Below are 12,364 nucleotides of genomic sequence, written 5' to 3' on the forward strand. Positions count from 1 at the left end.
TCACAAAAACAATATGTGGAAAAAATACTTGAAAGATTCAACATGCAGGATTGTAAAGAAAGACAGACACCTTGTGAGCAAAAACTGAACTATGCTGATGATGCAGAAAAGATGAGTGATGTCAAAAGGTACAGAGAGGCAGTTGGTAGTCTGATCTATTTGGCTACATGCACAAGACCAGACTTGAGTTTTATAGTCAGTAAACTTTCACAGTACTTTACTGAGCCAACTGAAGACCAATGGACTACAGTAAAACATGTACTGAGGTATCTGAAAGGGACAACCGAGAAAGAACTGTGTTACAGGAAATGTGACAACAAAGAACTGAGGTTGTGGGCATACAGCGATGCTGATTGGGCAGCTGATGTAACAGACAGACGGAGTACAACCGGTTATTGCATAAGCTTGTCTGTAGATGGTCCTTTAATCTCATGGAAAACCAAAAGACAACCTACTGTTGCATTATCTACTGTGAAGCGGAGTACATGGCTTTAGCTGCAACCCTACAAGAAGTTTTGTACCTAATGCAACTGTTACAAGGTATTGATGGACAAAAATATGCACCGCCAAAAGTTCATGAAGATAATCAGGGTGCAGTTGTGTTGGCGAAGAATCCTGTGATGAGACAGAGATGTAAACATGTTGACATAAAGTACCACTTTGTGAGATCAACTGTGAGTGCAGGAAAAATAACTCTGGATTATTGTTCAACAGAAGAGATGGTTGCAGATGTAATGACAAAACCTGCAACAAAAGTTAAGTTGTTCAAGTTTGAGAAGTTTATGTTTGGACATTAACATGGTATACGGACATGTATACAGTACTGAGGAAGAAACCTTTTGTTTGTTGTTTGTTTGTTTTTTGTTTACTTAAGAGCATCATAATATGAGAGCAAGTGGGAGTGTTGACATAAGAAGAGAAAATGCTCTCAATTATGGAGACAGTCAAATGGTTCATTTATGTTTGATGTGTGGTTTACATTTGTGTGGCTGTTAATAAAGTTAGTGCGCTCTAGGGGGCGTATGCGTTCATCAAAATGGCCGAAGGCTGATGTGTGTTTATTCCTCCCTAAATATCGTCGGTGAAGTTTGCCATGCACGTCAGATTTTCCTGCGCATTTTCATACCTCTGCCAACAATTGTCATTAACAAATGTTAAATGTTATTATTGAGAGGCACAAGCAGGACTCCACACGCACACACATTAAAAAAAATAAAAACGCCTCAGCAAAAAGGCACTTGGTGCACCCATCAGGAAAGGGGCAGATGCTCATGGCGTGTTTAATATATAGGGCTTTGGAGTTGACGTCATGCCGCAGTGCATTGTGGGATCGCGGCGCCATGTCAGAAGGCCACAAATCAAAACAAACACACTGTGTTGAAAGCAGGACTGCCAGAACCATGCTTAAAATCAGCGCAAAAGACAAAGGGCTGTATCACGACCGATTGCTCCCAGACGCCAAGAGACGATACTTGGGAAAAAATAGCGTGCATCGGTAATGTGGACCCGTATGAAAAAAGGCAGTGGAGTGGAAACCCAGACAGCCTACCGCCGTTGTCCTATGCCGATATCTTCGCTTACCCTGTCTGTGGAGTCAGCGCATACACTGCGAATCATTTTCGGAATCATAAATTCCTGGAGGTGCACATCTGATTCACAAACGGTTGGGTACAAGATTTGGCCGTTTTTAAGCCTCCACGTTTGTGAGTACGTTGACCATATGGCCAAGATACAGCCAGGTTGCCAGCTGTGTGTTGCCATGTAAACAGTTTGCTTTTCATGTGTATGTACTTGCTAAGTACATGTGAACAGATCTTGAATAAAAAATAAATAAACATACTTTTCTTTCCTGTTTCATATTTCATATGCTGGTTTGCCTGCAATAATGCCAAATAATAAGCTACTCCGTCAACATGACGTGGTTCTGCAGCATCACACATTAGGATGTTTTATCTAATTATCTATGACCGCAGCGCATTCAAAACAAAACTAAAAGCCTATTAAGCGAGATATGAATTTATTTAGAACTCACCGGAAAGAAAATGCGCACAAACCAACAAAAAATTGGGGATGGCAGAGAACTCGATATCCGCTCATCTCACCCCTGCAATCCAAGCCTGACGTCTTCGTTTAGTAATATCGGATACATGAAATCCCTCACGTTGCCTCCAGGAGGGGAAACGATGAAAAGAGAGCCCATTTTCCAGCTTCTTGCCTTCCCTATCGTGTGATCTAACGTTGCAACCGACAACACAGCACGTACGAACCATAGCTGACGCTTCCGTGTGCTTTGTTTGGCCTACTGTCATGGCGGGAGGTGGCATCACGCTCCAAAGCCCTATAATTATAACTTCTTTCATTTAAATTCACAAAATGGCAAAACGTGACAAGCTAGTATAACAAGGAAAAGAACAAAGAACAGTTGCCAAAGAAATACCGCGAGGACATTCATCTCATAAGAAAAGAAACATCTACTAAACATTGCAAGCAAGCAGGAACCACAGGATGCCGGAAAGCTGCTTGGTCTCAGAGATGGAGAGATAAACACTCCTGTCTCATCTATTCCCTGCTTCTGTTTTCATGTTAGTGTGAAGTGTGGTTTTTTGTTTGTTTGTTTTTGTTTTTGTGGGGTTTGTGTGTGTATATGTCTGTATGTTTGTATTTAGGATATTTCTGTTTTGCTTAATTTTCTTTAGTATAACTTTGAATAAACCAAAGAACAGTGTCTTAAAATCAGTCAATTATCTTGATGAACAATTCTTATTCTCCATGTGATGAATTAATTCATTGAGTCATTTTTACATTTTCTGTGATTTTCTTACTTAGAAACTGCATTCTTCCATGTTTACTAAAAATCCTCCATATTAACCAAGGAATTTAAAAAAAAAGTTTTTTAATAAGATGCCACCTGTAAGAATTACTTAAAGAAATGACAGGATAAAAACATCATATAGAAAATTTTATAACAACTGATAAAAGTGAACATTAAAGAAAAAAAGATGTTTCCTTTAGAAAATAAAAATACAAGGTTAAACATGATCCTGAAAATAAGAATTTAAATCAAATATCTGCTGATTGTAAATTGCTTATGAATCAACCTTAAAATCAGTCAGACGAACCAAAGAGTCTGTTGTGCTCGTATGTAAAAATAATGTAGTACAGACTCTCCTTTAATGCACCAGCAGCTACATCTGCATTCTCGTACTCCAAACGTAGTATTTTGTGCTGAAATGTTACAAATTGTATTAAATGCACCGAAAATCATTTGTCCATGTAGCTGAAATATGACAATAATTTTAATCAGCTCATAAAACGCTGCAGGACGAGTCATTCAGAAGTTTTTCTATGAACTCTGTGATCTCCTCTTCATGAATTTTCTGCAGGTTTTATTTTTCATCCTCGATGTTTGCAATCTTCATTTGGTCCTTGTGTTTTGTCAGCAAATCTCTGATTTTTGTCAGATTTCCTCTCTTCTTAGACAGACATATTTAGTAATAAATAAATATAAGTATTTCTAATTACAGCAAGTATGCAAATATCTAATAAGCTTCTTCTATTGTTTAATACGCTGGTGCCTGCAATAATCTAAATAAAATATACCAAAAAATTAAACAGCGTTTCAAATATTTTCTAAAACCTTAAGTTACATGGCAGCAATTCATCTTACATACATCATTGACATCATTGACATCATATAAGGTACAAAATGAAACACAATCCTGAAAATATAAAAGCTAAATCAAGAATTCCATCTGTAATTGTAAAATGTTTACAAACTGACCATAAAATATCTCTCTTCATCTCAACATTTTATGACAGAAAATATTTTATCCAGCTGAGCTCTGTCACAAAAAGTAGAAAAAAAATCTCATAAAATGCTGCAGGAAGATGTTTCAACTTCATCCAGAAGTTTTTGTATTAGTTCACTTATTTCTGTTTCATGGATTTTCTGCAGGTTTTCTTTTTCTTCCTCATTTTTTTCATTCTTCATTTGATCCTCATGTTTTATCAGCAACTCTTTGATTTTTTTCACGTTCTCTTTCTTCTTGGAAAGACATTTGATCACATCTTTGATTTCTGCTTGATGTTTTTCTCTCTTTTGTTTTTCAGTGTGCTCAGCCAGAGCCTTTAACAGGTCATACTTCTCATCTTTGTCTTTAATCTTCTTCTCGTGCTCCTCCTTCTGAGCTGCAAACTCTTTGTTGTGTTTCTCTTTGAAATCATTGAACTCTTCAGCTTTCTTTCTGGCCTCATCTTCATACATCTTCTTCAGATTTTCCACATGTATTTTATAGTTTTCCTCCAGCTGATTTCGTTGTTTCTTCTCCTTTTCTCTCCTCTTTTTGTCTTCTTCTTTTCTTTTCTTTTCATGTTTTTCTTTTTCCTGTTGTATTTTTTCCTTCTCTTCTTTCAGTCGTTTTTCCTCCTCCTGTCGTCTCTGTTCATCTTCTTGTCTTCGTTTCTCCCACCATTCTCTTCGTTCTTTCTCCCAGGCTTCCTGTTTTCTCTTCATCTCGTCTCTGCTCTCTTCCAGCTTTTGATCCACACTTTTCTTTTCCTCTTTTTCTGACTGAATTTGTTTGTCCAATATTTCAAGCTGCATTTTAAAATCCTGCCTACGTTTTTCTTCTACCTCTTCCCGTTTCCTGTTCTCTTCTTCTCTCACTTCCTGTTCTTTCTTTCTCTCCTCACGCTCCTTCTTTATATTTTCCTCCATCTCCTTGAGTTTCTGGTCTCTTTCCTGCTGTATTTTTTCTTTTTCTTCTTCCAATCTTTTTTTGATGGCTTCCTTTTCTTCCTCATGTTTTCTTTCTAGCTCCTCTCTCTCTCTCTTCATCTCTTCTTCCTTCTCCTTCAGGATTCTCTTCATTTCCTTCTTTATCGTTGCTTCAGCTTCTTCCAGCATCTCATTGGTGAAGCAGTTTCCTCCACTTTCCTTCACCATGGTGTCAATCTTTGTTATCAGCTCACTGACTTGTTGGTGGTTTTGTGTCTCAGAGTTTTCAAACACATGGTATCTTCCTCCACAGTCAGCAATCAGCTTCTTAAAGGAATCATCACATTCCCTTTCAATATAATCTTTAATAGACATTTTTTTAAGCTTATCTCCTTCAGTAAAAAGAATGATGGTGAACTTTTCTGAATTCGGCCCAAAACCTTCCTTTATAAGTTTTAATGTCTCCTTCTCCTCTGGTGTGAGACGACCAATTTTTAACACCAGCAGGAAGACATGTGGTCCTGGAGCCAGAAGACTGACACATTTCACCATCTCCTCATGAACTTCTTTGTGTGACAGAGTTGTGTCAAACAGACCAGGAGTGTCGACCACAACAACAGGACGGCCGTCCACCTCACTCTGTTCTTTCTGACACTGTTTGGTGACTGATTTTTGACTTGCCATTTCTTTAAACACTTCCTTTCCTAGGATGGTGTTTCCTGATGAGCTCTTTCCACTGCCGGTCTTTCCTATCAGCACAATCCTGAGAGGCTCCGTGTTCTGCTTCTCTTCATCACCTGTAAACACATGATTTTCTTAAAATGTGAACAGTTTATAAAGTAGATGTTAGAATATAATGTAGAACATGATAAATGATTTAAAAAAACAACAACATTAAATTACTTACGAGTGACCATATTTTTAGTTATCAGATCAATCTGGGCTCGAGCAAATGTTACAGCTGTGTAGCAGCATGGTTTGTTTGTACATCTCATCTGCTCCACAGTGTCCAACAACGTGTGGATCTGCTCTTTATCCTTGATGTTAACAATAACAGGCCTTTGTCCATAACGTTGACAGACCTCCTGGATATTTGGGTCTTTGCTTACGAAGTTAAGAACAGGTGTAGCTGTGGGATCTGAGTCCACGGTGAACAGAATCATGGTGAAGTCATTGACTCGAGAGCTGAATGCATCCTGGATGGTCTCTAACTCTCCCTTGTCTTCATCAGTGAGGGGAGCCACAGGTAGGACCAGGATGAAGGCATGGACACCCTCAGGATCACAGAGGGAGATACACCTGAGTGATTCCTCCATCACTGCCTCCTGAGGTTTTCCATACAAGGCAGGCAGCTCCACCAGGGAAACCCAACGTCCACACACCTCTCCCTGATGTTTAACACACTCTGATGAGTTGGAGGCTGAATGAAGCTCAGTCTGACCTAAAATGGCCTTGGCTGCTGACGTCTTCCCTGCTCCTCTCCTCCCACACAGAACCAGGTTCAGAGGCGGTTTCATCTGTTCACACTCTGGTCTTGTGATGTCTTCAGTGAAGGTGAGGAACTTTTCTTTGTTCTCATGCACAATTTTGTCAATGCTTCCCATTAATTGTTTACGATCACTCTTAACCATGTCGTACGATTTACTTCCACAATCTTTCAGCAGCTGTTTCACAGCAGGACTTGCACATGTTTCCTTGTGTGTTATGACGATCATTGTGTGTCTAAAAACAGTTTGACCAAACAAGTTAAGGATAAAATTAAGTTTGTCTTTGTCATTTTCATTAAAGTCAGAAGGCTTCACCAGCAGCAGCAGAACATTTGGTCCAGGGAAGCACAGATCTGTGCACCCCTTCACCTGTCTTCTTACTGTCTGCTCAGTAAAACTGAAAAGGTTTGGTGTTTTTACCACTGTTAAAGACTTCCCGTTCCACTCTCCACAGGAGGCCACACAGTGGTTCAATGGTTTTTGTTTTTCTGAATTAAAACCTAGACCATCAATGATGAAGTTGCCAAGTTTATTCTTTTTTTCTTCACTTTTTCCTACCAGCACAATCCTGAGTATAGCAGCTGCAATACAAAGACAGAAAGGGAGACAGTTTATCAGAGTGAAGTGTCAGCAATAAAAAGCAAGTGACCTAAATTCAGCCACTCTTACACAGCAGGGCCTTAATCATGACATAAAATGTCTTAAAAACACTTGTAAAATGATAAATACTGACTGTCATTATTTAGTTTCTGGACACACTGATTAAAGTTTATATATGTATACACAAAGTAAGACATAACCTAAAGAAATTAAAAATGCATTTCTCAAGTACAGATTTTTCCCCCCTCAATTTGTCTTACACTTTCAGTGTGAACAGCCATTTGTAACATCTTGAAACATCCTGATCTGTTTACACGCTTGAGTATTTGACAGCATGTAGTGTGTAAAATACAGCTTGGGACAACCAGCCACCAGAAAAATTCTTTTTTTAAATTTTTAAAACCAATACTGTCATTTTTTCATTCATTAGTCAACTAATCTTGATTTCACATCTATCCTGTCTCCACTGACCATTGTCAGTATGTCAGCTGTCTGTACTCAGTCAGTTGCCAGACTGTTGGTTCCTTCTTATTCCTAGAGTTGACCTCTGATAACCTTTCAGATTTCCCTTGCTAATTGCCAGAATACTTACTATTATATATTTTTTTCTTTTAAATCTAAAAAACAAAAAACAAAAAAAAAAAACACACACACACAAAACCCTAAAAGATTCTTGCTGCGTGGTTTATGCACTCCTTTGTATTTTTCAGTATTCATCATATTTGATCTGATTTTATTTCATTTACTTACATTGTTTGGATGCACTTCCTGCTGGTGATTGCCTTAGTGGAATGATAGATGTGACCACTGTAAAAAACAAACAAACAAACAAACAAGCAAATCATAAATAAAAAAAATAAATCAACTTTATGTGGCTGCCTTAATGAGTGTGATGATTTTTCCGTTTACTCACAGTTTTTTGCTGCATTCCAGAAAGACTTGCCTCCTGTAAAATGCAAAATAAACTGTCAACTTCAATAACTGTTAATTATTTTCAAACTTAACCAATGAAAATATTCCTGAAACCTACCTGAAGCTCCAGCAGGATCCGGATTGACTGCTCCCCCCTGCCTGCTTAGTAACTCAGACGTTGTGTTCTTAAATGCATCACAGCTCATGTGATCTCCACCATTTGTCTTAACAATTTGGTCAAACAAACTTAACAACTTTGAAAGTTCAGTGTTCTTCTGCCACCATAAGTGGTGTTTACATTTTCTGATAATTTCGCCTAATGGTGGATGTTTGTCTGTAAGACCAGTATTCTCCTCTCTGGGTGCTGATATCAGTACCAGTGAATGGTGAAAGGACTGACCACTGAAGATTTCAAGGATCAACTGAAGCCTCAGTCTTTGCTCCTCAGTGAAGTCTTCAGGCTGTAGAACCAGCAGGAACACATGAGGTCCAGGATCAGAGAGACTCACAAAGTTTTCTACCAGCTCTGTCAGTTTTGGTTCAGAGACCCGGAGCAGGTCCGGAGTGTTGATGAGAGTTATTACTTTCTCCTTAATCGGTCTACTGTGTTTCAAGCATTTGTCTAACTCAGCCTCAGTGCAGAACACGGTCTCTCCCAGGATGAAGTTCCCCACGTCTCTCCTCAAAGACCAGCTGTTCCCCAGCAGAACAACCCTCAGCTCAGGCACTGAAAAGAAAAATTCTTTGTTATTTAAAATTACTGTCTGTTGTATATTGTATCATACCTGTTTCTTTATAAACTATATTTTCTACTGTCAAATAATAAATAATAAACCAATGCTATTTCAAACACACATGAGTCTCAAGTCACCCTGATTTCTTTGTATTTTGTGCCCAAGGATGTAGCATTGTGGGCGACTTCTTGCTATTTATTAAGATAAGATAAGATAAGATAAGCTTTATTAGTCCCACACGTGGGAAATTAGTTTTGTCACAGCAGAAAGTGGACAGTGCAAAAGTTATATAGCAAAAATTAGAATACAATACGAATAATATACTGTACACAACTGTACAGAATAGAATGAAATAAAATACTATATACAGTAGAATAAAATAGAATAAAATATACAATAGGATAAAAATAGAATACAAATGCGAGGACATGAGGAAATGAGAGGACATAATAAAAGCCTCTCATAATGTGTGTCTTCCCTCTGTTCTGGGAGAGAGAACAGAGGGAAGACACACAGCAAATAGCACAGTGCAGATATGAATCCTGGCCTCAGCCTTACAGAATGTGGGTCAGTCCCAGCGGCCTACACCAGAGCTCCAGGACAAGTCAGGCTTTCTTGTCATTTTTTTTTCTCCAGGCTTTCTGAAGCTCTTCTCAAAGTTCTTCTTCAGACATCGACTGCTTTTACATTAATTTCAGTTCAGTTTTCGTACCTGACTATTTTCAAAAGACAGGTTTTTTTTTTAATTATTATTTTGGTGTTTTGTTTTTAAAAACCTGAGTATGAACTTACATGAAATGACGCAAAATAAATAAATTTAAAAAAAAAAAAAAAATAATTATATATATATATATATATATATATATATATATATACCAAAAACAACAGTTTTATCGATTATAAAATACACTATATCGGATTCATATCGGTATCGGCAGATATCCAAATTTATGATATCAGGTATGGGTATCAGACATAAAAAAAGTGGTATCGTGCCATCTCTACACCATGCAATGACACATTTCAATAAACTGCTCAACAGGGATTGATAGATAGACTTACTTAAAGGTGACATGTATCCAGTACTGTTTCCTTGCATCTGCTCACTCCTGTTGACTGTAAGATTAAGAAACATTAAGTCTCTTTTTTCACATGTGCTCTCTAAATCAGACATTCCCTCATTTTGAATATGTCATATTTTCACAGAGTTGTGGGTTTTTGGTCTTTGATATTTTGTGTTTGCTTATAACCAGAAAGTGTAGGCATTGTCAGACGTTTACATCCACTCATCATGGGCATGGATTCCATGGTAATTTGAGTCTTTTAATGATTTCTTTGAACTGTTCTTTTTCCAGGGCAGAATGATTGTACAGCACACATTTTAAATAACTTTTAAAAACAAGAATTAGGTGCACAAATTAATTATTTTGAATTTGTTCTAATCCATACAGGCTCAAAAATACACATAGACCCCCAGTAATATTTAGTTAAACATCCCTTAGCAAGTTGGATCTCAACCAATACTTTTGGTAGTCATCAACAACAAAACCAAAGACACCAAGAGTACATGAAACAAATATAAACATTAAAAAACCAACACAGAATATTTGAATGAACACTAGAAAGTTCAAAATTACACAAACCATGGGTAAAAGGGCCCAGCACCATAACACTAAGAAAAGAATAATGGAAGCTTACTTACTTTAAAATACACAAGCACCAATGTTAGCAAGGCAGTTAAAAAAAGCTTCCAAATTTGTATTGCTTGTGTGGAGTAACAGCTTCTTAAGTATCTCATCCTCAGACTGACCACTCACCTTTCGGCTTTGCTCAGTTGTAGTTCCTCTAAAACTCACAATATCATTGCTGTTAATCTGAGCAAAGTTACTGTTTACATAGATACTGAAGAATCACGTCCTTCATGCTGAGTTTTTTCACAAATATATTTCAATATTTTAACTGATTTACTGACTCACAGTCAGGCCGCAGAATATCTGGGCTCCTCCTGCGCTGCTTAGGTTTTGCAACACCGTCCTCTGTAGAAAAAACAAACCTCAGAATGATATCTACACTTATAACTGAAGTCATCTTCTTTTTCAGGAAAAACTTCAAGTTAGTTTCAACACTGATGTTTCCAGGACAGATGTGCAGAAAACACAAGAAACAAGAAAAAGAAAAACATGATTTAAGGAGACTGCAGAGAAGCTGCAACAGCGCTGCTGAAAAGCACCAAGTTTAGGACAATGACAGATGTTTATGTAACTCTTCTTCAATATATCTGGATGTTACGACTGTTGTCGTAATTATTATATGTAAATTTGAGTGTGCAGGTGCTCCTCCGTGATTGGTGCATCCAGGGTGGATGGATCGCACCGATTGGCTAAGGACCGGGAGGCAGCGGATAAGAAGAAACCACCAGGACTGCCAGGTCATTCAACCTCGGCCCAACCCAACCGGCAGACCGTTCACTGTGTCACTATGTTGGTTAACGTAAGAGCATGTAGGGGTGGACCGCCTTTTTGTTTGATCAGTTTTCTCCTGTTTTGTTAGGCAGGGAGGAAAGTGATTGTCGTTTGAGTTAGTTCTTTTGAGTAGGTAAGTTGCATTTATTCCTGAGATAGGCTACCTTTTGTTTGTTGTTTTGGCCTTGGGTTCACCCTGAAGTTATGATATGCTCCCTTCCTTTGTTTAAATGCACTCATTGTAAATAAATCACTGTCACAAAGTATTAAGTGTGTGACGTGCTGCTTGGGGTTGGACGGGGATGGATCACCCTTTATGTTGTGGTCTGGCCGTGCCTAGACGGGCCATAACATAATTGGGGGCTCATTCCGTGTCTTTTCTCGCTTTTTGGTGAGTTGGGTTGGCGTGTCTTGTTCTGGTTGGCAGTTTTATTTTTTTTTGTGTGGGGGGTGTGTAAGAATGGATTTTTCACTTGAAGGTTTTGTGGAGGTGCCTTCATGGGAAAAATTGACAAATGTAAGAAAGCGGACCTGCTCATTGTGGCTAACTCTTATGATGTGGAAGTGTCTTACAGCAGCGGTCTCCAACCTTTTTTGCGCCCGACAATATTTTCACGGACCGGCCTTTAAGGTGTCGCAGATAAATACAACAAAATAAAACTAGTACCGGTACCGAAAAAAAGAAAATTTATTCATAACACACGTGAAAAGACCCAGGAAAACAGAGTAAACGATAAAAACGATAACAAAATAACGCTGAAAACTGATAAAAACCCTGAAAACTATACATTTCACACCTGAGCCTCAACTCTCGCGGCCCGGTACCAAACGGCTCACGGACCAGTACCAGTCCGAGGCCCGGGGGTTGGGGACCGCTGTCTTACAGTGCTCGCAAGGCAGAGTTGAAGGAAACACTGGCTGAAAAGCTAGTGGAGAAACGTGTGCTTCTACCACGGGGGGATGCTGAAAACAAGCCAATGAAAGGGGCAGATGGCACTGCATCTGAAGCGGATGCTAACGCAGCTGATGCGTCTGCTGCTGCCACGGAGGCTGATCGGATTTCTGAATCCAGTGAAGGTACGTCAACTGAGGATCTGCGCCTCACGCTCTGCATAAGAGTGGTGGAGACCCGCAACAAGGAGCTGGAAGTGCAAGCTATGCATCTCCATATCAGAGCTCTTGAGCTTGAAAAGGGCTCAGCTCAAGGGCGATTCTAGGATCAGAACTTTGAGGGTGCTGAGCACCCAGAGAGCTGCCCAGCCAGGCAAGATAAACCTGTCTCTATCAGTCCCTGTATCCTTAAATGTCTCCAGTTGTCCCGAGTTCTCTCTGACTGTCTCCTTGGTGCATTTAAACCTCTGTTCCTCCCTGTCCTCGTCGTCTGTTGTATTCATCTCCATTATCAGTCATCATAATTTTACCATCTCTGTGCAAGTCTGCAAATTTCTTTAT

At 38.9% G+C, this 12,364-nt stretch overlaps 1 protein-coding gene across 4 annotated transcripts in view; it reads right to left on the reverse strand.

Annotated features, from left to right (window-relative positions):
• Positions 1–2,946: 2,946 nt before the first annotated feature.
• The window catches only part of LOC147318096 (uncharacterized), a 32,197-nt gene continuing 22,779 nt past the window's right edge, over positions 2,947–12,364 (reverse strand). For all 4 annotated transcript variants that reach the window (XM_086257750.1, XM_086257746.1, XM_086257749.1 and 1 more), the window contains exons 5-11: positions 10,427–10,486; positions 9,513–9,566; positions 7,835–8,443; positions 7,718–7,750; positions 7,555–7,611; positions 5,625–6,785; positions 2,947–5,514 (exon numbers count right to left, since the gene is read on the reverse strand). In XM_086257750.1, coding sequence (XP_086113876.1) covers positions 3,869–5,514; positions 5,625–6,785; positions 7,555–7,611; positions 7,718–7,750; positions 7,835–8,443; positions 9,513–9,566; positions 10,427–10,486 — 3,620 coding nt within the window. In that variant the 3' untranslated portion in view covers positions 2,947–3,868. The remainder of the gene's footprint in view (positions 5,515–5,624; positions 6,786–7,554; positions 7,612–7,717; positions 7,751–7,834; positions 8,444–9,512; positions 9,567–10,426; positions 10,487–12,364) is intronic.

Source organism: Aulonocara sp. 'chitande type north' Nkhata Bay, linkage group LG12, assembly GCF_057382095.1.
Source record: "Aulonocara sp. 'chitande type north' Nkhata Bay isolate Kocher_YH1m ecotype deep benthic linkage group LG12, A_spYH_male_GT1.1, whole genome shotgun sequence".
Classification (NCBI taxonomy): Eukaryota; Metazoa; Chordata; class Actinopteri; order Cichliformes; family Cichlidae; genus Aulonocara; species Aulonocara sp. 'chitande type north' Nkhata Bay.